The sequence below is a fragment of the Salvelinus alpinus genome, chromosome 9 (genome assembly GCF_045679555.1).
Source record: "Salvelinus alpinus chromosome 9, SLU_Salpinus.1, whole genome shotgun sequence".
Taxonomy (NCBI): Eukaryota; Metazoa; Chordata; class Actinopteri; order Salmoniformes; family Salmonidae; genus Salvelinus; species Salvelinus alpinus.
The window spans coordinates 37015176-37040081 of NC_092094.1; the positions used below are offsets into that span (position 1 = coordinate 37015176).

The 24906-nt window shown below is 42.6% G+C and overlaps 1 protein-coding gene across 2 annotated transcripts in view; it reads left to right on the plus strand.

Moving 5' to 3' along the window:
- The window catches only part of LOC139584747 (ran-binding protein 10-like), a 29752-nt gene extending 13759 nt beyond the window's left edge, over positions 1 to 15993 (plus strand). Inside the window, exons 2-15 of one of the 2 annotated variants that reach the window (XM_071416927.1) lie at positions 1441 to 1552; positions 1810 to 1862; positions 8572 to 8739; positions 8931 to 8953; positions 11548 to 11732; positions 11828 to 11940; positions 12071 to 12179; positions 12994 to 13142; positions 13261 to 13468; positions 13588 to 13727; positions 14420 to 14565; positions 15018 to 15129; positions 15390 to 15531; positions 15750 to 15993. In XM_071416927.1, coding sequence (XP_071273028.1) covers positions 1441 to 1552; positions 1810 to 1862; positions 8572 to 8739; positions 8931 to 8953; positions 11548 to 11732; positions 11828 to 11940; positions 12071 to 12179; positions 12994 to 13142; positions 13261 to 13468; positions 13588 to 13727; positions 14420 to 14565; positions 15018 to 15129; positions 15390 to 15520 — 1649 coding nt within the window. In that variant the 3' untranslated portion in view covers positions 15521 to 15531; positions 15750 to 15993. The remainder of the gene's footprint in view (positions 1 to 1440; positions 1553 to 1809; positions 1863 to 8571; positions 8740 to 8930; positions 8954 to 11547; positions 11733 to 11827; positions 11941 to 12070; positions 12180 to 12993; positions 13143 to 13260; positions 13469 to 13587; positions 13728 to 14419; positions 14566 to 15017; positions 15130 to 15389; positions 15532 to 15749) is intronic. The other variant, XM_071416929.1, reaches the window with a different exon arrangement.
- Positions 15994 to 24906: the final 8913 nt, after the last annotated feature.

Sequence of the window (24906 nt, forward strand, 5' to 3'; positions counted from 1 at the left end):
TTATGGATATGAATGTCATTCTCTTCATGGTGATGTATCCTAAAAAGGTACACAAAGTTATAAATATGCAATATCCTCCTTTGCATATTTGGGTGTTATTCTACATTGGCTATTATTTTTAATGAGCTCTGCCCCCAAACAAGACTAAATTTGGTTGGACCGGACCATATCTTAACCAATCATAGACATCTATGTTTCACAAGTTAGGACATCAATGTACAGCACAATAGCGCTCAGTCGGGTACAGTGCACCACAGAACAGTAGAGATGGTAATGGAATTTTGTTTTAATCACTTAATTCATAAACTATTTCTATCAGTAGAAACACTAACTAATTGATAGGTTTATCTTTACTTGTTTACTTCTGTGAACTTTCATTATCCTCCCTTATGAATGACAGAAAAGATATTTGGGTTTTTGGTAATGGAATTTCAAGGCACAAGGAAGGCAATGTTTTTAAACTTACAGAAGGCACAAACATTTCCCTGAAACTAAGTGTTTGATATTAGTTGGCAGGGTTCTTTCCTTCAACATTGTTTTTTGAGGTATTTCTAATACCTTTGTTAAACTTTTTCTGGTAGATGTTTTCTAAGACTCTATTTACATCTGTTTGTCCAGATATCAAAGCCTTTGCTTATTCTACACATTTAGGATGGAAAATGGTAGAAAAATGTATATGCCTTAATTGAAAAAAATGAAATATATAAAATTGGTATGTATGTGTAAATATACTATTAGCTTTCATTTGACATGCTCCTATGAACTTCACATGTTGGTACTCATGGAAATGACCTTGCAGCTGCAATCTGTAACTTTGTGGTGACCTGACAAAATTCACATAGAAATCTGAGTTATAGATCTGTTAATCTCATTGAAAGCAGGTGTGCTATTTCTATGCCCACCATTTCATTTTTGCGTCTTTTACTTTCAGGTTTGTACACAAGCTGAAAAATACAATATTTTTGGTTATTGAAAATATATTTCACAGCCTTTTAGATGATACAGTGACTCTCTACACTATTCATTGCTTGTTTTGTCACATAAACTGAAATGAGACTAACTATTATTTTAGCAACCAGGAAATGACAGAGTGATTTCTGCAAATTGCAAATCTTTAAGCATGCATGTATACTCCTATGAAAGGAACTTTCGAAGAGCTATCAGATTTCATGTCATAGAATTTGAGAATGAATTTGCATGACAAATGCGATTGTAAATTGAGGTAGGAATGACAGGGATATGGTTGAGTTTTGAAAGGGTTTAGTAATTCGTACAGTATGAGGGTTTTCAGGGTTCTTGGAGAGAGAAGCCATTTTCAGCAATTTTTTTCTGGTTGGATCAATGCGCTCTTGACATTGACTTTTCCAGGTTGACAGAGCAGTGGGTTGTTTGTGTGGTGTACTATACTGACTGTAACACAAAGTTTTGCTCATTTTGTAGGTCATGGGAAGAATCACAAGGATGCCGCGTCTGTGCGTGCCACTCATCCCATACCAGCCGCTTGTGGGATCTACTACTTTGAAGTGAAGATTGTCAGCAAGGGCAGGGATGGGTAAGGGTTTGTTGATACTTGGTAACCCCACTGACTGTTCTCACCTCCCACCTTTTTCATTTTAACCTTGTGGTTTGTTTACCCATGTTAGCTATTAGCCTCTAAGTCAGTTGAAAATGGCGTGTAGAGAAACTAAAGAGAGCAGTAAATAACTGAAGGCAATTTGGGGGACTGAGCTATTGACTCATCAGACTGACTCATGTTGTCTAAACTGATGATGTTGGCGCTGACCTTTGATCTCCTGTTGTTGTCTCCAGGTACATGGGGATTGGTCTGTCTGCCCAGGGGGTCAACATGAACAGACTGCCTGGTGAGTATGAGGGAAGGCGGTGGCAGACTGGAATGTTTAGATTGTAGGATGAGTGGGTTTTGGAGGTCATAGGGTTCACAGCTAGAACCCTGCCCATAATCTTTGCTTGATTGGTTAAGTATTGAAGGACAAGGAGTAGTAGTCAGTGTGTGTAAGGTTTGCTTGTTCGGCTGTAATAGATTGTGGACAACTAAACCTGTGTTTTTATTATCACAACTCAGACATTGTTCATCTACAGAATCTATATCCAGATTTGTTTCCAGATGTATTGTCAGGGCTCCCTAATGGTGCAACGGTCTTAGGCACTGCATCTCAGTGCTTGAGGCGTCACTACAGACACCCTGGTTCGAATCCAAGCTGTATCACAACCGGCCGTGATTGGGAGTCCCATAGGGCGGCCATCATTGTAATAAGAATTTGTTCTTAACTGACTTGCCTAGTTGAGTAAAAGTTACATTTATTTATTTTAATTTAAAAAAGAATAAAACTCTGGAGAGCCTGGAATGGATGGATCGAGATTTAATGTCACATTGAAACCGTGACTGACTGTTACAGAACATGCCTGGACTTGTTTGCGCAGAGACTTTAGTAATGAGCGATGACATTTAACATGCAAAATACCACCCAATACCTTTGTCTGACCTGTATGAAGGTCAGGTGAAAGTGGGGCTGCCACAGACAGGGCGGCTCACTGTCATTGAAGAGGAAGGGAGAAATACATTTGTAATTGTTGTTCATTTAGTAATCCTCTCAAGGCCATTTCATTCTCAATGCAGTATTTTCCCCAATCATATATTCCACAATACAGTTACGTTTAGCCCATTGTAGAATAGTCAGAGCATAGATCAAATGGGTCAGTCTGCAGCACTTCTGGTTCAGTGAATGAAGCCATCCAAGCAGAAACACTCTCATGCCAGGGCCTGATGAGATTGGATGTAACCAAACAGGCTAGTAGATGAGTGTTTGCCACCAAACACGAAGGAGAGTACAGAGCAGTATCAGTGTATGAATACAGGGCCATCTGCACCCTGGCCTGGCCCACTGCTCAGCAGTAAATAGTTAATCAAACACTTTTCTTTTCATCACCTGTTAAAGGTGCACTGCAGAAATTGCTCCCTCATTTCCTGGTTGCTAAAATTACAATAGTTTGTCTAATTTCAGTTTGACAAAACAAGCAAGTATGGTGTAGAGCGGCTATTCCCAAACTGGGGTTGGGTTAGTCCAAATAAAAATGTGATTCACGTTTTCCAACGGGGCGATACATTTGGGTGAGTTTTTTCTCTCTCACCTGAGTAGTCTCATTTCACTGCCAAAAATAAAATTAATCCATCTAGTGGCGAAATAACAACACAATGTCAAATACAGGTAGCCTAGTCAAGTAATGAACATCAATCACATTAACTGTGACTTGGTCTATAAAAAAGTGGTCAGATGAAGCAGATGCTAAACTACAGGACTGTTTTGCTAGCACGGACTGGAATATGTTCCGGGATTCTTCCTAATGGCATTGAGTAGTACACCACATCAATCTCTGGCTTTATCAATAAGTGCTTCGAGTACGTTGTCCCCACAGTGACCGTACGTATATACCCCAACCAGAAGCCATGGATTACAGGCAACATTCGCACTGAGCTGAAGGGTAGAGCTGCCGCTTTCAAGGAGCAGGACTCTAACCCGAAAGCTTATAAGAAATCCCGCTATGTCCTCTGACGTACCATCAAACAGGCAAAGCGTCAATACGAATTGTACTATACCGGCTCCGACGCTCGTCGGATGTGGCAGAGCTTGCAAACTATTACAGACTACAAAGGGAAGCACAACCGAGAGCTGCCCAGTGACACAAGCCTACCAGACGAGCTAAATAACTTCTACGCCCACTTCGAGGCAAGTAACACTGGAAACATTCATGAGAGCATCAGCTGTTCCGGACGACTGTGTGATCACACTCTCTGCAGCCGATGGGAGTAAGACCTTCAAACAAGTCAACATTCACAAGGCCGCAGGGCCAGACGGATTACCAGGATGTGTACTCTGAGCATGCGCTGACCAACTGGCAGGTGTCTTCACTGACATTTTCAACCTCTCCCTGTCCGAGTCTGTAAAACCAACATGTTTTAAGCAGACCACCATTGTCCCTATGCCCAAGAACACTAAGGTAACCTGCCTAAATGGCTACTGACGCGTAGCACTCACGTCTGTAGCCTTAAAATGCTTTGAAAAATGCAACTGGATCCTGGACTTCCTGATGGGCCGCCCCCAGGTGGTAGGCAACAACACATCCGCCACGCTGATCCTCAACATGGGGGGCCCCTCGGGTGCTTGCTCAGTCCCCTCCTGTACTCCCTATTCACTCATGACTGCATGGCCAAGCATGACTCCAACACCATCATTAAGTTTGCTGATGACACAACAGTGGTAGACCTGATCACCGACAACAATGAGACAGAGGAGGTCAGAGACCTGACCATGTGATGCCTGGACAACAACCTCTCCCTCAATGTGATAAAGACAAAGGAGATTGTGGACTACAGGAAAAGGAGGACCGAGCACGCTCTCATTCTCATCGACGGGGCTGTAGTAGAGCAGATTGAGAGCTTCAAGCTCCTTGGCGTCCACATCACCAACAAACTAACATGATCCAAGAACACCAAGACAGTCGTGAAGAGGGCATGACAAAACCTATTCCCCCTCAGGAGACTGAAAAGATTTGGCATGGGTCCTCACATCCTCAAAAAGGTTATACAAGTGCACCATCGAGAGCATCCTGACTGGTTGCATCACTGCCTGGTATGGCAACTGCTCGGCCTCCGACCGCAAAGCATTACAGAGGGTAGTGCATACGGCCCAGTACATCACCGGGGCCAAGCTTCCTGCCATCCAGGACCTCTATACTAGGCGGTGTCAGAGGAAGGCCCTAAAATTATCAAAGACCCCAGCCACCCTAGTCATAGACTGTTCTCTCTGCTACCGCACGGCAAGCAGTACCGGCGCGCCTAGTCTAGGTCCAAGAGGCTTCCAAACAGCGTCTGCCCCCAAACCATAAGACTCCTGAACATCTAATCAATTGGAAACCCAGACTATTTGCATTGCCCCCCCCCCCCTCCCAGTCTGGAGCGCTGCTGCTACTCTCTGTTGTCATCTATGCATAGTCACTTTTTAATAACTCTACCTACATGTACCTATTACCTCAATTACCTCGACACCGGTGCCCCCTGTATATAGCCCCGCTATTGTTATTTACTGCTGCTCTTTAATTATTTGTTATTCTTATCTCTTACTTTTATTTTTATTACATTTTTTTAATGTATTTTATTAAAACTGAATTGTTGGTTAAGGGCTTGTAAGTAAGCTTTTCACTGTAAGATCTACACCTGTTGTATTCGGCGCATGTGACAAATACGTTTTGATTTATAAAAGCAACAGATACCATTAATATGAAGGGGCTATAAGCGTCTTATATGGTGAGCTACCAAGTGGCTAGGACAGGCAAGCCCCATACTATTGTGGAGGACTTCATTCTAACTACTGCTGCGGATATGGCTGGGACAATGCTGGGGGAAAAGGCCCAAAAAACTACACAGGCAATGCCTTCATCAAACAACACTGTTTCACAACGTATCAGTGACACGGCAGGAGATGTTTCGCATACAAGCCAGTGAATTATATGCGTTACAGCGGGATGAGTCAACAGACGTGGCGGGCCTGGCTCAGCTCCTGGTATATGGCTGTTAAGTTTATGGGGGGGGGTCATTTTTGGAATGCATCCTCTTCTGGTAACCAGGACAACAGGAGAGGATATTTTTAAAGTACTGGACAGCTTTGTGACATCAAATGGCCTTTGGTTGGCAAGATGTGTTGGTATCTGTACTCATGGCGCAAAAGCCATGACAGGGAAACAGTGGATTGTTAACACGCTTTCAAACACTTTCTCCCGATGCCACTTGGGTACACTGCAGCATCCACCGAGAGGCTCTTGCTGCCAAGGGAATGCCTAACAGCTTGAAAGACGTTTTAGACACTACAGTGAAAATGATTAACTTTGTTAAAGCAAGGCCCCTGAACTCTTGTGTATTTTCTGCATTATGCAATGATCTGGGTAGTGACCATGTAACGCTTTTACAACATACAGAAATGGGCTGGTTATCAAGGGGCTAAGTATTGACATGTTTTTTTTAAATTGAGAGACGAGCTTAAAGTTTTCTTTACTGACCATTTTCGCATGATGACGAGTTTCTCACACGACTGGGTGATGTTTTTTCTCACCTGAATGATCTGAATCTAGGATTACAGGGACTCTCCGCAACTATATTCAATGTGCAGGACAAAATTCAGGCTATGATTAAGAAGTTGGGGCTCTTCTCTGTCTGCGTTTAACAAGGACAACACACAGGTCTTTCCATCATTGTATGATTTTTTTTGTGTGCAATTGAACTCAAGCTTACGGACAATGTCATGTGATATAGCGAAGCACCTTAGTGAGCTGGGTGTGCAATTAGGCAGGTACTTTCCGAAATGGACGACACAAACAACTGTATTCGTTATCCCTTTCATGCCCTTCCTCCAGTCCACTTACCGATATCTGAACAAGAGAGAGCCTCATTGAAATTGCAACAAGCAGTTCTGTGAAAATTGACTTTAATCAGAATCCACTGCCAGATTTCTGTATTGGGCTGCGCTCAGAGTATCTTCCCTTGGAAAATCGCGCTGTTAAGACACTGCCCTTTGCAACCACGCACCTATGTGAGAGTGGATTCTCGGCCCTCACTAGCATGAACACTAAATACAGGCACAGACTGTGTGTGGAAAATGATTTAAGGCCGAGACTCTCTCCAATACAACCCAACATTGCAGAGTTATGTATGTGCATCATTTCAAGCACACCCTTTTCATTATCCTGTGGTGAGTTATTCACAATTTATGATTAACAAATCAAGTTTTATATGTAAGATGGCAAAATGTATTGATTATTATTTGTGCCCTGGTCCTATAAGAGCTCTTTGTCATTTCCCACGAGCCGGGTTGTGACGACAACTTACACTCATTCTTATGTTTAATAAATGTATCGTATAGTGCGTGTGTGGCAGGCTTAAAATGATGGCAAAAAACAACATTTGAGTCAGCTGACCCTGGTGCTAGAGGTGGTACTCAGCTGGAGGTTGAATGTTTGAAGGGGTACGGGACCACTGGTGTTGAGAATCATTGTACCATCTAAACCGCTGTGAAATATATTTTCCATAACTGAAAATATAGTATTTTCTGCTGTTTGAAGCTGGTGTACAAAACTGAAAATAAAAGATGCAAAGGTGAAACTTAAGAACAGACAATGGGGGATGAGAATAAAGTGCATGTAGAGAATACATTCTTGCTTTACTCCATCAAGTACTCTCTTGCCCTCTCCCCCCACACCCATGCACGCACACACACTGTCTCACACACATGAAGAGATCACTGATTGTTACAGTGGCTGCTGTGACACAGGACAGGAGGGTGGGTATATTTCTGACTTAGGCCCATGGGAGCTATGTTTCCTCTTGTGCACTGATGCGATTCCCTGCCAATTAGATCATTCCTCCATGCTGCGCTGACCAATTGTATGACCCCTTCCTCAGGCTGTGTCACCTGCCTATTGGGTTCTTCATGGCGCCTGAGGCCTTTGGAATGCTTTGGACTCATCCAGCCAATTCTACATGCTCTTGCTGACTACAACTGCTCTTCATTCACACCCTGCTCTGATTTCTTCAAATGTATCTGTGTTACACAATGGTTGGAATATGGTGGAAATGGGGTGCGCTGTTGTGTTGGAGAGTTTAGTTGTATGAACATTGTTTATGAATATTTATTTTGTTACTGGGCTTCTAGTACAATCTATGCCAACAGACTTTTGTACATTTGTGTAGGTGGTTGTTTAGGTCCTGGCTGTAATAGTTGTAAATTCCTTGTTGTCCTCTGTGTCTGATCCCATAGTGGAGCCCTGCCCATTTCATTAGCATGTAGGGAACACTGAGCCCAGCTTTAGGAGTAATATCCCTGTTGGCGCTGCTCCGCAGATTAATCTAATACCTCACAGTTCACACACGACCTACTTTCTCTGCGCCACTTTCTCTTTTTGGTTGGTGACAGACACTGATTGAGCCGACAATATACATTCTGCAGACACACACAAGCCGACACAGTACAACCCCTCACACAAACACATGCACTGAAGATCTCTCCATACAGAGCTCCCTCTGCCCATGCAGTCTACTCTCCTTCCCTGTCCCTATTGATACCATGCACACACATGTACTGCTCTGTTTTGAGTATGACTCATCAGTCAGTGCTCCTATTCAGAGACTGATGCCTCTCGCTGGCCACCCAGAGTATTGCACATGCTACACAGGACACAAGTGGGGATATCCAAATGAAAGAGACAATTTGTCAGGCTCAGCTCCTCCCGTGTCACTGTCTTTTATGGGGATATGATTGATCATCACACTGCTGGCTCACCCATCTCACTCCTTCCCCTCTCTGTATGAGTGGCACTGCCCTAACCATTAACTGATGCATATCAATCTAGCTAGATGTGAGATGAGAATGGTTACCTGTAGTTGTAAGCTTATGGAAGTGTTGAGTTTCTCGATTTGTTTCCACCATGTTGTTAATGTGTAATATTCATGTACCATAGGTCTAGATTTCCTTTCATCACTTCTGCCTTTGTCTTCTATCCCAGGTTGGGACAAGCACTCGTATGGTTACCACGGTGACGACGGACACTCCTTCTGCTCTTCAGGGACTGGCCAACCATATGGCCCAACCTTCACCACTGGAGATGTGATTGGCTGCTGTGTGAACCTAATTAACAACACCTGTTTCTACACCAAGAATGGCATCAGTCTAGGTGAGAACTGCACACCAACAGTGCAGGGGAATAAACATTCAAGTTAACTGTTATATGAAAATGCACTATGCTTCACACATTTTGATATGTTCCCAGGCGATGTATACCATTCTGTTTACTTGATTGCAAATTATAACATTTTTAATATCTTCCACCCCATTAACATTTGTTTCTCTCTGTTTGTTCTTCAGGTGTAGCTTTTACAGACCTCCCTGTGAGTATTATACTGAAATGTGGACATATTTTATTCAATGTCAAGGACTTCTGTTGTTTTACATGTGTGGTATATTGTATAGCAGGGGTCTTAAACCTATTTTGCCCAGGGACCCCCTCCCAGTCAAACTGGCAACACAGGGACCCCATCATACGTTAGCAAACAATTTTTTTCACGTCCAACCTCTCCACATTATAATTATAAGAGGTGTAAACTCAGCCTGTTGGCTAGAAAGGGAACTCCAAAATTATTTTTGCTATGAGCAGCTGTTTAACTGGTTAAATAAAGGTTAGTCATGTGTTAGCAAAATGTATGTCCAAGTCAAGAAAGCTTACCAGCAGCCAGCAACACTTGCTGCACTGGTAGCCTGTTCACCGGTGCTTTCTCAAAGCCTATGTCAGATACTCCAGTGAGTGTAATTTGCTCAATATTAGGAATTGAGAAACAAAGTTCATATAATTAGAAATAAGATATTCTTCTATTTTCCACTGTAGATATGTCATTCAAAACGTGTTTATTCTATTGTTGGTTTTAGGCTGGGTTTCTGTACAGCACTTTAAGATATCAGCTGATGTAATGAAGGCTTTATAAATACATTTGATCTGATTGTTGCTAGCGATATTCATAACACTATTTTTATATTGTTGCGGAACCCCTGCAAGGACCCCCGGTTGAAAACCCATGTATAGTACTCTATACTGTTTCCTTGACTTCCTCATCCAACATTCTTTACTGGTGCCATTTTAATAGTGTGTGTAGTAGCCTTGAATATTATTTTGAATAGCATGACTGTCATCTTTAAATTAGGGTAATTCAGTAGCGGTAGCTTTGCTCCTTCCATTAATGATGATGATGATATGAATGTCCTATATTATTCACGGTTGCCATGCCAATGGCATCGGAGGGGATGGCTGCCGTTTTATGGGCTCCGAACCAACTTAACTTATTTTTGTACTTATTTTGTACATAATGTTGCTGCTACCGTCTCTTATGACTGACAAGAACTTCTGGACATCAGAACAGCGATTACTCACCTCGAACTGGACAAAGATTTTTTCTGTAACGAGTCCGACGCGAAGGATATACTGCTTTCTAAGGAGCGGGCCCAAATCCCCGTCATTTGCGTGAAGAAAAGACGGAGAAAAAGGGGGTGGAGGTCGGGCTGCCTTCTAAGAATTCGTAGGCGAGTGAGTAAACCTCCAGCCCCAACAGATCCACAGATGATGCAATCTCAATCGCACTCCACACTGTCCTTTCCCACCTGGACAAAATGAACACCTATGTGAGAATGCTGTTCATTGACTACAGCTCAGCGTTCAACACCATAGTGCCCACAAAGCTCATCACTAAGCTAAGGACCCTGGGACTAAACACCTCCCTCTGCAACTGGATTCTGGACTTCCTGACAGGATGCCCCCAAGGTGGTAAGAGTAGGCAACAACACGTCTGCCACGCTGATCCTCAACATGGGGGGCCCCTCAGGGGTGCATGCTCAGTCCCCTCATGTACTCCCTTTTCACCCACGACTGCATGGCCAAACACGACTCCAACACCATCATTAAGTTTGCTGACAACACAACAGTGATAGTTGAGACAGCATATAGGGAGGAGGTCACAGACCAGGCAGTGTGGTGCCAGGACAACAACCTCTCCCTCAATGTGAGCAAGACCAAAGAGCTAATCGTGGACAACAGGAAAAGGCGGGCCCTACAAGTCCCCATTAACATTGATGGGGCTGTAGTGGAGCGGGTCAAGAGTTAAGTTCCTTGGTGTCCACATCACCAACGAACTATCATGGTCCAAACACACCAAGAGTTGTGACGCGGGCACGACAACACCTTTTCCCCCTCAGCAGACTGAAAAGATTTGTCATGGGTCCCCAGATACTCAAAGAATTTTACAGCTGCACCATCGAGAGCATCCTGACCGGTTGCATCACCACCTGGTATGGCAACTGCTCGGCATCTGACCGGAAGGCGCTACAGAGGGTAGTGCGTACGGCCCAGTACATCACTGGGGCTAAGCTTCCTGCCATCCAGGACCTATATACTAGGCGGTGTCAGAGGAAAGCCCAAAAAATTGTCAGACTCCAGTCACCCAAATCATAGACTGTTATCTCTGCAACCGCATGGCAAGCGGTACCGGAGTGCCAAGTCTAGGACCAAAAGGCTCCTTAACAGCTTCTACCCCAAAGCCATAAGACTGCAGAGCAATTAATCAAATTGCCACCCGGACTATTTACATTGATACCCCCGCCCCCTCCCAGCCCGTCCGCTCCACCTACCTACATGGACAAATGACCTCGACTAACCTGTACCCCTGCACATTGACTCGGTACCCTGTATATTGCCTCATCTTTGTTATTTTGTGTTATTTTTTACTTCAGTTTATTTGGTAAATACTTCACTTTTTTCATGAACTACATTGTTGGTTAAGGGCTTGTAAGTAAGCATTTCACGGTAAGTTCTACACCTGTTGGATTTGATCAAATTATCAAAATGAAAGCAAGTTCTTCCTATTATGGCCAGATTGGGAATTGTGCGCAAAGCTAATATTGTATATACCTGTGTTCACACCTTACCCTCTACCCACAGCCAAACCTGTACCCCACAGTGGGCCTGCAGACTCCTGGAGAGATTGTGGATGCTAACTTTGGCCAGCAGCCCTTTGTGTTTGACATTGAGGACTATATGAGTGAATGGAGGGCTAAGATCCATGGCATGATCGCCCGCTTCCCCATCGGCGAGAGACTGGGGGAGTGGCAGGCAGTGCTGCAGAAGTAAGGGATCCTTATCGACATTACACTTTTCACCCTAACAGACCTGTGTCTTTCTCTACTACTGTAAGGCTAAACCATGTCTTTGATTCTTCCAGTATGGTATCCACTTACCTGGTGCATCATGGGTACTGTGCTACGGCCACAGCCTTCGCCAGGGCAACAGAGACCTTGATCCAGGAGGATCAGACCTCCATAAAGAACCGGCAGAGTGAGAACCACACAAAGACTACACACTGACAGTACCACAGAAACACTGAGGACCAGTCAGAGTCATACATTTGCTCACAGTCATCCATTCAATCAGCTTTGAATGATAATATTCTTCTTTCTACTCACAGGAATACAGAAGCTGGTATTGGCAGGGCGTGTTGGAGAGGCCATCGAAGCCACACAGCAGCTGTACCCTGGACTTCTAGAACACAACCCCAATCTACTCTTCATGTTGAAGTGAGCAGCCTTGAACCAACTATGGGACTCTTATGGGAGTGTTAATCTAAAGGTTACATTTAAGAAGTATTGGAATTGTAAGGCTTAAATAAGTGCACTCTCTGCTGGTCTTGTAGTGTCTTTGCAGGCTCAGGCACATACAACACAACCACAGGAGCATTTTGTCAGTAAAGCTCTGGCCTGCTGCCCAGCTGTTTGTTTATGGCACAAAGACATTAGATGACATTAATAAATACTGTGGTCTGCTGAGAGACATTTGGAGATGCAGACCCACAACTAGGTGGCCATTTTTATGGCTCTCTTATAGAGGAAGAGAGGAGCTTGTTGTAGCAGTTACACCGAGAGGGAAGAGGGGAGGGGGCAGGGTAAGCACAAGGTCACAGTTGTTGCCGCCGAGGGAACTCCTGATTTGATTGGTCATGCTTGTTGCTCCATTTTGTCATGGAAGACGAGTGAGCAGAACAGAACAGGCGCTGATCTGTTTGACATTCATCCGGTCATAGTGACATGTATCCATAAAGCCAGATACTCATACTCCGTAACCAGTCTGACTTGTTACATTTACACATTTATGGGTACAAAGACATGATCTTACACAGCCTCACCTTTGCCGACTTCTGAAAGCAACTGAAGTTTTGCAGTATATAGTTTTCATTCAGACTGTTTTTGTTCAAGCAAGTGATATCTGACACTTAAGCAGAATGAAAGGTTTAATATCAGATGGTACAATGTATTCCAGGACAAAGCATGTCAGACATTGTAGCAGATTGTAGACTAGATGTCTGACAGATTCATGGTTGCCCGTATCTCCCAGGTGTCGGCAGTTTGTGGAGATGGTGAACGGTACAGACAGTGAGGTACGATGCTTTAGTGTCCGCTCCCCCAAGTCCCAGGACAGCTACCCTGGCTCCCCCAGCCTGAGCCCCCGACATGGAGCCACCAACCCCAGTCTGCACAGTGCAGGTAAGGGAAACACACCTTCACACTTACCTATCCATCTGCCCAGTGTGTTATAAACACAAATGAGATACGCGAGAGTATTGTATGTGTCTGTTTCACCCTGGCTCTCTGTCATCTCCAGGAGCAGACAGCCCCACATGCAGTAACGGGGTCACCCCTCCCAACAAGAACAAGAGCCACAACAAGTATCCAGGCGTCAGCTCTGCCTCCTCCTCCTCTTCTTCCTCCCCTTCCTCTGTCAATTACTCTGAGTCCAACTCCACTGACTCCACCAAGTCCCAGCCTCACAGTGGCACCAGCAACCAGGAGGAGACCAGGTGTGTGGCAAGGCAAGGGTCTATGTGTTTATAGTTTTTTAGCGTGGTTGCGTTGTTAACTGGTGTGGGAGACAAGCAGAACATCTGCGATATTATGACGGAACCTGTCCCTGTGTTTGTCTCCTCTGCAGTGACAGTGAGATGGAGATTGAGGCTGAGCACTACACTAACGGGGTGGCAGAGAACCCCTCTGCTCGGATCATGAATGGCACCTACAAGCACCAGGAAATCCTGCAGGCTCAGGACATCAGCCTGGGCAACGGAGTGGCAGGTACAGACGCTTGACACGTGCGCGCACACACGCGCTTACTGTTTTGATTGTCAGGCGCACACACCTTGTCCCAAGTGTCAATGTCACTACCACAATGTTTTCTTTTGTCACTTTTGTCTATCTCTCTTTGTCATTCTTTCTCTCCCTCTCTCTGACTGTCACTGTGTCTGCTTTTCTCCGTTTTTCCTTTCTGGCTGGCTGGATATCTGGGGATGTGTGTTTCTAAATTGAGCTCAAACATAATCCGGTCAGGCAGATGTTTGTGTCGTCATGGTTGCTAAATGAAATAGACAGCAGCATTTATAATTTTTTTACAAGGTGTCTCACTGACATTATGAAAATTATTGAATGAAAGTATATGTTTGTCCATATCTTTTTTTTTTGTACCCATATTTTACCAGGAAAGTTGACTGAGAACACCTTTTCATTTACAGCAACGACCTGGGGAATAGTTACAGGGGAGAGGAGGTCAGATCAATGAGCCAATTGTAAACTGGGGATGATTAGGTGGCTGTGATGGTATGAGGACCAGATTGGGAATTTAGCCAGGACACTGGGGTTAACACCCCTACTCTTACGATAAGTGCCATGGGATCTTTAGTGACCACAGTGAGTATGTTATTATGTGAAGTGTCAAATGCACTCTGTCCGTGGCTGCGCTTTGACCCTTGTGGCTGTGTGTGTCCTGGTAGAGGATAGCTGTGCCTCCAGACAGCTGTGTGGAGGGAACCAAGCAGCCACAGAGAGGATGATCCAGTTTGGCCGTGAACTGCAGGGCCTCAACGAGCAGCTGTGCCGTGAATACGGCAAGAACGTCACACACAAGAAGATGCTGCAGGTACAGGGGGAGGGGGGGGGGGGCACACTGTGGGACAATGGCTGCGTTTATTTCCCCCACTGATTGGTATTTTGACCAATCACATCAGATATTTTCACATCAGATCTTTTTCAGAGCTGATCTGATGAAGTGAAAAAAATATCAGAATTGGACTGCCTGTGTAAACACAGCCTGTGACTTACGAATTGTATAATTGTCAACCACCGAATGGGGAAGGTTTGGTTTATGGTTATACTGCAGTTTACACACTACTACTTGTATATGACCATTGGAAAGTCTGTCCCTAGTATTGTTCTCTAACAATTAAAGGTAGATCCACTGAAAGTGTGTGATGTTCCCTCTGATTTGGAAGCAGTATAATGGTCTGTCTTATACATAGTCCTTAATGGGCTTTTACTGGTCCTGCTGTTTTCTTTCTCGCTATCTCCCTATCCCTTTCTCTTTTATCACAGGATGCGTTCAGTTTATTAGCATATTCGGATCCCTGGAACTGCCCAGTGGGGCAACAGCTAGACCCAATGCAGAGAGAGAATATCTGCTCTGCTCTTAACAGCGCCATCTTGGGTAAGGCTAAGTTTCACATACAGTACATAATGTCATGAGTACTCCGATAAAAATAACTTTCACTCACATAAGCTATTTTTCTTTTTCTACAATATTTGTTTGGTGCAGTAACTCCCAGCACCACAAAAGTGATAAGCTTGGTAGTGTGTATGTTAACTCTCTTCTAATGAATACACACTGCACATTTTCCCATGTACATGTTTGAGTCACATGCTTTATTAGCTCATGTACACACCCTGATGTTGTCTTTTGCCCCTCAGAGTCTCAGAACTTACCTAAGCAGCCCCCTCTGATGCTTGCTCTGGGTCAGGCCACAGAGTGTGTCCAGCTCATGGCCAGGGTCCGCTCAGGCTCCTGTTCCTTCGCCAGAGTAGACAACTTTTTGCACTAGCCCCAGTCCAGGTGAGTCTGCACGGACACCCACGCATACTCCCCTCCCCTTATAGCACCACATCAATGCACTGTTTTACCTATAAGGAACTTTTTAGGAATGTTTTTGACTACACATGGCCCGTGCTGTTAGCGTCAAGTTGGATTGTTGGGTTACTGTTTGGAGTACAGTAATAGTGTTGGATAGATTACAATACAGCAGTTCCAAAAATGTTTATTTCATTCCTAAGGCAATGTTCAGGACTGCTAAGAAGAGGTCTTTCCAATGGGTTGCCAGATGACTGAGGAAAGCATGTGTTTGAATTGGTGTGTCGCTTGCCATTTGGCAGAAGCAGATGGACAGGGGAATGAGTAGAACATGACAAGAAAGCTTATTTTTAATTTAGTATTATCAAATACAAAATGTGTGACTCTATTTAAAGAATTCATTATTATTCTGTTTATCTAGTCATTTTCTAGGTTTTATTTAGTCAGGTTGTTGTGCTCATCTTGGAAGGAAAAAAATCTAATTCCGTTTTTGTTTTTGAGTGGATTTCAATTCCCTAAACAGTATTTTAAAGATGTTCATCATATCAAAGAAATTCACATTGGCATGCTTTGTTGTTACCAAGCAAGATACTCTGGTTTCTTTCATTCAGAACTCAGGTATTCACAGCACATTTGTCATCTCAGTATGGGATATTGTAGACAGAGGTAGGTTTACCCAGCTGTACAGTGGCTCCAATTTAGGACCTGCATTTTTTGGTTCAAATTCTTACTAGTTAGTATGACTTAACTCATTTAATTTAAAGTTAAAGGTCTGAATTGGCTTCTAACCTACTGGTCACCTCAGAGCCCCACACAGCAGCATTCACCTCAGATCACACAATGATGACACTGATTCATTTGTGAGTTTCAATATAAGTGTAGGATATTTCCAATCAAGTGTCTCCACTAGTTTGATTTGTAACCTACAGTAAAAATACACAGACATACAGTACTGTGGGGAATTTGGAAATCACTCTCTGGTTTTTGACTTGCTAATTATATTGAAGATATGAAGTCTGACGTTGAATATATATATATATATATATTCAACGTCAGACTTCATATCTATATATCTATACACACAATTTAATGATATATTCAATAAAAAAGTTAAACTGATTGCCAAATACAAGGCTTTTAATTTGACCTCCCCTGTTCTAATAACCAATGGTACTTGCCATTGGCCACACTTAATTCACACAGTCATTCAGTCTTTTCATACCAGTGCTTTGACAGCCAGCCCATTATCATATCATCGCGAACATGCTTATTTTTCCGCTTTCTTGCGGTTCTATTTTTCTCACAACTAATGTGAAGCTGTCTCGTTAATACATAAACTCTAAACATAGACTCGGTCACTTTTACAAACATGTGACCATAACTTTGTTCGTTTGTTTTTGTTTGTTTATTATAGTCACAGTTGAATATGTTATTTTTTTTCTCTCTTTCTTTCATTACAGTATGTATTCTCCTATTTTTAACAGATATTCTCTTGGCACATGGGACAGTTGTCGATCATTGATGTATTAACGCAGTATTTCACCCAGCCAGCAGGAGGCGCTCCACTGTGTTGAATGTAGTTTAGCAGATTATATTACGTTTGTGCTTCAGATTTGCTGCTGGCCACCATGAGATTGATATCCCCTGTACCTGTAAGACATATTGCAATATGTTTCATTAACTTTTTTGACAATCCTGCAAAGCATGTTTGTGAAGCAAAGGGGTGGTGGGAGTAGAAAACATCAGCTTCTGTGTTAGTGTTTGGTAGATGTTGGTAGATGTTCACAAAGGCCATTTTGATAATTTTTTTTACACAATCTTTACATTTGGACAACATCTCCTATCTGCATCATGGGCTTATACCTGCTAAAATATATACAAAAAGAAGAACAAATACCTTAACTTAATGTGAGGGTTCTCTATACGGCCTACCCCGGCCAAACCCTAACCCAGACGACGCTGGACCAATTGTGCGCCGCCCTACAGGAGTTCCAATCACGGCCGGGGCGGCAGGTAGCCTAGTGGTTAGATCGTTGGGCCAGGTTGCTGGATTGAATCCCCGAGCTGACAAGGTAAAATCTGTCGTTCTGCCCCGGTAGACCGTCATTGTAAATAAGAATTTGTTCCTAACTGACTTGCCTAGTTAAATAAAGGTTAAATAAAACATTTAAAAATATATATATTGTATTGCAGTCGGAAGCAAAATACTTTATTTATTTTACCTTTTATTTAACTAGGCAAGTCAGTTAAGAACAAATTCTTATTTACAATGACGGCCTATCCCGGCCAAACCCTAACCCGGACGACACTGGGACAATTGTGCGCCGCCCTATGAGAGTCCTAATCACGGCCGGTTGTGATACAGCCTGGAATCGACTGCTGCACCACTCGGGAGCCCTTTATCCCGAACATGTTAAAGACTGACATACTGGGGCACATCATCTTTCAAGCACATACCTATACACACTGTAACCCATGTTGGATGAGGTTTTAGTTGTTTTAATTAATGTTCCTCAATTAGTTAAATCTTTAGGTGGCGCTATCCATTCGCATGGGTTTTCACTATAGAGTTTACCGGTAATTCTGAACAATACATTCAGTGATGGACTTTCAATATTGGAAGCAGCCACCAGATAGATTTTGATTATATCTTATGACATTATAACAAAGCCTGCATCTCTTGATGGCTTTCAAAAACAGAAAATGGCTTTTAAACTCCTATAGCCACCCAAAATGTATATTTCCATTTTAAGATCATTCATTATGAAATAGAATGACTAATGTTTAGGTGTGTGTGTGTGTGTGTGTGTGTGTGTGTGTGTAGAAAGATCGTAATCTGTCGAGCTTCTCCTGGGACTTTTATAGACACACCTACAGTAGCAAACAATCTCCCTGTTCTCCTTTTATGTGTTATGTTTTTCAAATGGAGAGGCGAAGGGAATGGAATTAGGAATTAAAAACAAACAAGCTGTGCACAATTTACTTCTATTATTATTTAAATTTCATATTGAGTTTAGCAATTGTGACGTGAGTTACCCTCTACTTGGCATGAAACTTTTAGAACCTTTAAAACAATATATATATATATATATATATATACATATATATATATATATAAAAGAGATTATAATGATAATACAAATTTAAAAACATACCTATGTACTAGAAAGAAATATTGTATTCTGTTTAATTTTGACAGAATTATTTTTATTAAAATACACATCCATAAGCATAGTTTTGGTCTCTTGTCATTCTTTTGTGGATGTACTGCTTTTGAATGATGGTGATTTGAGGTTGACTGAAAAGTTAAAATATGTCTATATCTACAGTACCAGTCAAAAGTTTACTATTTTCTACATTGAAATAACACACATGGAATCATGTAACTAAAGTGTTAAACAAATCAACATATATTTTAGATTCTTCAAGTAGCCACCCTTTGCCTTGACAGCTTTGCACACTTCTGGCATTCTCTCAACCAGCTTCACCTGGAATGCTTTTCCAGCTGTCTTGAAGGAGGTTCCATATATGCTGAGCACTTGTTGGCTGATTTTCCTTCACTTTGCGGTCCGACTCATCCCAAACCATCTTAATTGGGTTGAGGTCGGGTGATTGTGGAGGCAAGGTCATCTGATGCAGCACTTATACATGATCCCAAATGTGTTATTTCATAGTTTTGATGTCTTCACTATTATTCTACAATGTAGAAAATAGTAAAAATAAAAACCCTTGAATGAGTAGGTGTGTCAACTTTTGACTGGTACTGTATATATTTGAGAACTTTGGTTCCAACTGTGATTGGAAGGGGCTTGCACCTGTATGGTTGAGGAACAGAATATGCAGGAGTATAGCATGTGGTAAATGGCTCACTAGAGCCCCCTACTGGACAACAGCACTATTAAAGCTATGTAAATCAGTATTCAACTTTTTTAAATGTATTTAACTAGGCAAGTCGGTGTCGTGTCTTTGGCATCATTAAATGAAGACTTTTCGTTTTTATCAAAGATTCTCTGTAATTAGTATTACGCGATTAAACTGATTAATCATGTAACTGTAACTAGGAAGTCGGGGCACCAAGGAAAATATTCAGATTACAAAGTTATAATTTCCTAATATAACCTTTCAGATATTTTCATATCTGATCAATAGTCTACTGATTAATTTATTATTTATTTTACCTCACGTTAGTCTCATTCCAAACGTCGTAAATTGTTGGTTATCTGTACGAACCCAGTCTTCACTATGAGTCATCCATACATCAATTGTCTTAAATCATTTATTTATTACTAAGTAATTCACAGAAATGCATAAACAGACAAAGTAAATATGGTTACAAGAAATGATAGGAGAATGTGCCCTAGTGGACTAAACCGGTATCGCGGCTTGGTGGACAAAAGGGGAAGTGGGGGTCAACTGAGATGAGACACTACAAAGTTGATAATTATAACAATTGAAATACTAATCCTTTGCACATGAACGCTCACTCATTCGGGAACAATTGCAATCAATATATATATTTACGCTCAGTGTGTCTTGATCGCTGTTGAAAAGTTAGTTTCTGTTGGAAAGTTTCTGTCCTCTCTCTCGTGGATAGTTCAGAGTGACATTCATTCGTGTTGTTGTAGAATGGATGTTTTGGCGGTTGTCGTTCTTCGCGTTCAATGATACCGAATTCCTAACTGCAGACTAGTAATTAATATCAAAGACTTGTTCTTATTCTGTCGGTATCGATAGTCTAAGAGTTTAACCACGTGGTATGGTTAAAAGATTCAGCAGTCTGCTCTCAAACCTTGGCCCTCTCGTTATCGAGGTAAGCTGGTCTACTGAGAATTTCTCAAAGTTGGGTTTTATTCGGAATTGCAGAAAAGGGGCTGTCCCAGGATGCCTGACCCTAACTGGGCTCATGGGCGGTCCTCTGATTTAGTTCAACTCAAAAGGGAATTGGAGTTTCCTTTATTAAACAGTGCAAAATCACATTACACAATTTTACAGACAGTATCATACTCACTCATTCATCTTATACAACAATTAGATGTAAACCTCATATCTGAGTCTATTATATAAACAGCGTTATGGTAATGTGGCCGCACTGTCTCCCATGAGCTTCCCCAAGTTGTAACAAATGGACCAGTTCCTAGCTGGATTCTTAACCGATCTTTTATACCTTCTCCGGAACGTAAACGTTGTTCGGACCTCAAGTTCTGTGAGGTGGAAGAAATTCCTTTGTTCTCTATGAAACTTCACTCTATCTCTATACTGTGTGGCCATAAGGCAGGGTCTTCCCTAGGAATTTACGACCTCACTGACCACAGCAGCCTAGTTGTAGGGGGCAGGGAGAGGGGGATGGGGCTTACTGTACCCAAACAGGGCAATGTCATGACATAGGTTAAGAACAAATTATTACTTACAATGATGGCCTACCACGGCCAAACCCGGATGGCACTGGGCCAATTGTGTGCTCCCAATCACAGCTGGATGTGATGCAGCTTGGATTCGAACCAGGTGACGCCTCTTGCACTGAGATGCAGTGTCTTAGACCGCTGTGCCATTCGGGAGCCCAAAACTAAAGAGCAAGTGGATAAATTATGAATTGGTGAAGCACACTTGTCTACAAAATATAATAATGTCTTCCCCATGCAAACTTTTCAGCTGGTGGTGCTAATGAGAGAGGGTGTGGTAGAATATACAGGTTGAGCCTCAAGATGAGGGGTACTGTGGTCTGTCTCCACCTAGTGGTAAAATACACTCACCAAAAAGATTTAGGGTTTTGAAACTGCAGTAAAGTGCAGTAACTGTAGTCGACTGGTATTTTGGACGCAGTAATTGCAGAATAACTGCAGTTACACTGAAAATTTACTGCAGTAAATAAAACTTATTTTAGATGCAGCATACTGCAGTTATACTGCACTCTGACTGCAAGTTTTTGTTTGTAAGGGCAGAAATGGAACCAGTAAAACAATTGGGAAGACAGAGCAAGTATATTTCAACTGCAGTAGATATAATTGATGTAAAACCATTACTGTATGTTGAATATGTTAGGTATTGGGAAATGAACAACCGGGCTAGGCAAAACTAGGGATAACCAAACAACATCAAAAGCATAGGCAAAATGGACTAACACAACTGGTTTAGACAATAGTTAGAGAGCTTTTTTTCATGAATGAACAAGAAGTACAAAGGAGGAGGGGGGGGTTGTCAATGGGCTAACACACTATAGTCATTCTCTAGGATAAGACTTCTAGGAACTGAAGGGTCTGAGGAATGGATCCAGAACGTCTCTCTCGACCTCCGCTTTTGTGTTTGCTAACTTTTACAATTCCGAATATAACTCACAAAGCGAGTGACCTCCCTTTGAAATGGAGAGCCATTCACTTTGTGTGATTATTCTGATGAAGGCCATTGTAGGCCAAAACCTTGCTTAAATAAAACAAAAAAAAATTTTATGGTCAGTGAATGTTGTGCCGTTTCCCTTGCAATACATATATCACAAATGCATGGGAGATCAATTATTTCAATTAAGCTTTTGTTTCAGGCACTAACCTGGCTACCTTCTGAAAACCATGGGTGCAGAGGAACCCACAAAGAGCAAAAATATTACTCAGTTCCATAAAATGGAATGGTCTGCATGCTCTTTTAATTAATCTTCATAACTTGCAGTTGATCATCACAGCCTTTACATCATCACTCCACTGCAGTGGATTAATCAGATAATAGGTTATTTTGTTGATATACTCTTGTCATACTGTGATTTGAAACATGGAAATATGTTAGAAAATCCTCAGTTCTTAGAGATATTTGCAATGTTCTCTTGGTGCCATATTTACTTGGTTTTGGGAGAGGATGATCGATTTTTGCTGCAGCCAGTGAGTGAGAATGACTGAATGATGAAAGTAACCACATAAACATAAAGGCAGATAAGGCGAGGATGTTGAAGCGTGTGCGGTAAACATTGCTGAACAGTTGGAACGAGATTGTAACCATGAAGAAATCCAATCATGTCGTGGTTTATACAATGTAGCTTATAAAGTGTATACTGTGCCACTGGTAGGAAAAGTACCCAATTATCAAACTTGAGTAAAAGTAAAGATAACTGAATAGAATATGACTCAAGTAGCCTAAAAGTGAATAGCTGTAGGGGAGTACTGATAGAAAAAGACACATACTTCTCTCATTCTTGAATACACTCTAACACAACGATACAAACATTCATTGTTGAGTCTGGGACATTTTTAGTGTCTGAGATTTAATATAAACATCCAGAGTGATGGGCAAGAAGGACATTGACATTATCTGGTTTTGCAATCACTTCTTGCCCTTGTGAGCACTAACTGCAGCTATACCAGCAGTAAATAATCATCCTAAATTAATCCAATAATGTCACAGGAAATGAAAACGTCTATGGGAGGGACACTGTTATATCCTCCACAATTAGAGTTAATGACCCACAGGGGTCGCTGGGGGTTTGTATTGGTGGTGGTAGTGCCTGTGCTATTGGTGTGGGTCGTGTGACTCACATTTGCTCGATGTGGGCAGCAGCTTTTGGAATGTTATGAGACGGGACACACAATCAGAGAGAGAATAAGTCAGTCAGTCATTTTCAATTTGTATTTGTTGAATTAGGTTCTGAACATTATTACATTCTGTATTGGATATTTGTTTGTTTATTTGTTATATAAGCACATACAGGTAACTGACAAAATAATGGAAACACTTGAGTAAATTAGGGATACAAAGTATATTGAAAGCAGGTGCTTCTACACGTGTGTGTGTGTGTGTGTGTCACCAGATCTCATCCAAATTGAACACTTGTGGGAGATTCTGGAGTGGCGCCTGAGACGGTGTTTTCCACCAACATCAACAAAACACCAAATTATGGAATATCTTGTGGAAGAATGGTGGCGGTTCCCTCCAATAGAGTTCCAAAGACTTGCCAATCTATGCCAAGGCGCATATAGATATATAAACTCTGAAAAACACTGAAAGAATGAAGCACAGGGTCCCTGCTCATCTGCGTAAACGTGCCTTAGGCATACTGCAAGGAGGCATGAGGACTGCAGATGTGGCCAGGGCAATAAATTGCAATGTCTGTACTGTGAGATGCCTAAGACAGTGCTACAGGGAGACAGGATGGACAGCTGATCGTCCTCGCAGTGGCAGACCACGTGTAACAACACCTGCACAGGATCGGTACATCCGAACATCACACCTGCGGGACAGGTACAGGATGGCAACAACTGCCTGAGTTACACCAGGAACGCACACAATCAGTGCTCAGACTGTCCGCAATAGGCTGAGAGAGGCTGGACTGAGGGCTTGTAGGCCTGTTGTAAGGCAGGTCCTCACCAGACAGACCTCACCGGCAACAACGTCGCCTGTGGGCACAAACCCATCGTCGCTGGACCAGACAGGACTGGCAAGAAGTGCTCTTCACTGACGAGTCGCGGTTTTGTCTCACCAAGGGTGATGGTCGGATTCGCGTTTATTGTCGAAGGAATGAGCGTTACACCGAGGCCTGTACTCTGGAGCGGGATCGATTTGGAGGATAAGGGTCCGTCATGGTCTGGGGCGGTGTGTCACTGAGCTTGTTGTCATTGCAGGCAATCTCAACGCTGTGCTTTACAGGGAAGACATCCTCCTCCCTCATGTGGTACCCTTCCTGCAGGCTCATCCTGACATGACCCTCCAGCATGACAATGCCACCAGCCATACTGCTCGTTCTGTGCGTGATTTCCTGCAAGACAGGAATGTCAGTGTTCTGCACATGGCCAGCGAAGAGCCCGGATCTCAATCCCATTGAGCACGTCTGGGACCTGTTGGATCGGAGGGTGAGGGCTAGGGCCATTCCCCCCAGAAATGTCAGGGAACTTGCAGGTGCCTTGGTGGAAGAGTGGGGTAACATCTCACAGCAATAACTGGCAAATCTGGTGCAGTCCATGAGGAGGAGGTGCACTGCAGTACTTAATGCAGCTGGTGGCCGCAGCTGGTGGCCACACCAGATACCGACTTACTTTTGATTTTAACCCCCCCCCCCCTTTATTCAGGGACACATTATTCCATTTGTTAGTCACATGTCTGTGGAACTTGTTCAGTTTATGTCTCAGTTATGTTCATACAAATATTTACAGATGTTAAGTTTGCTGAAAATAAACGCAGTTGACAGTGAGATGACGTTTCTTTTTTTGCTGAGTTTAGTAGCCTGTTCAATTGTGCATCAATAATTCAGCATAGCAAGTTTGTATGAAGGTCTGGTTATTAAATGGGTAAATAGTTCAATAGTAATATGCTCTAAAACGCTCTGTTGACAAACACACTTTGCTGCCCTGTTTCCAATTGTCCACATGGCTGTGAGAACCTATTCAA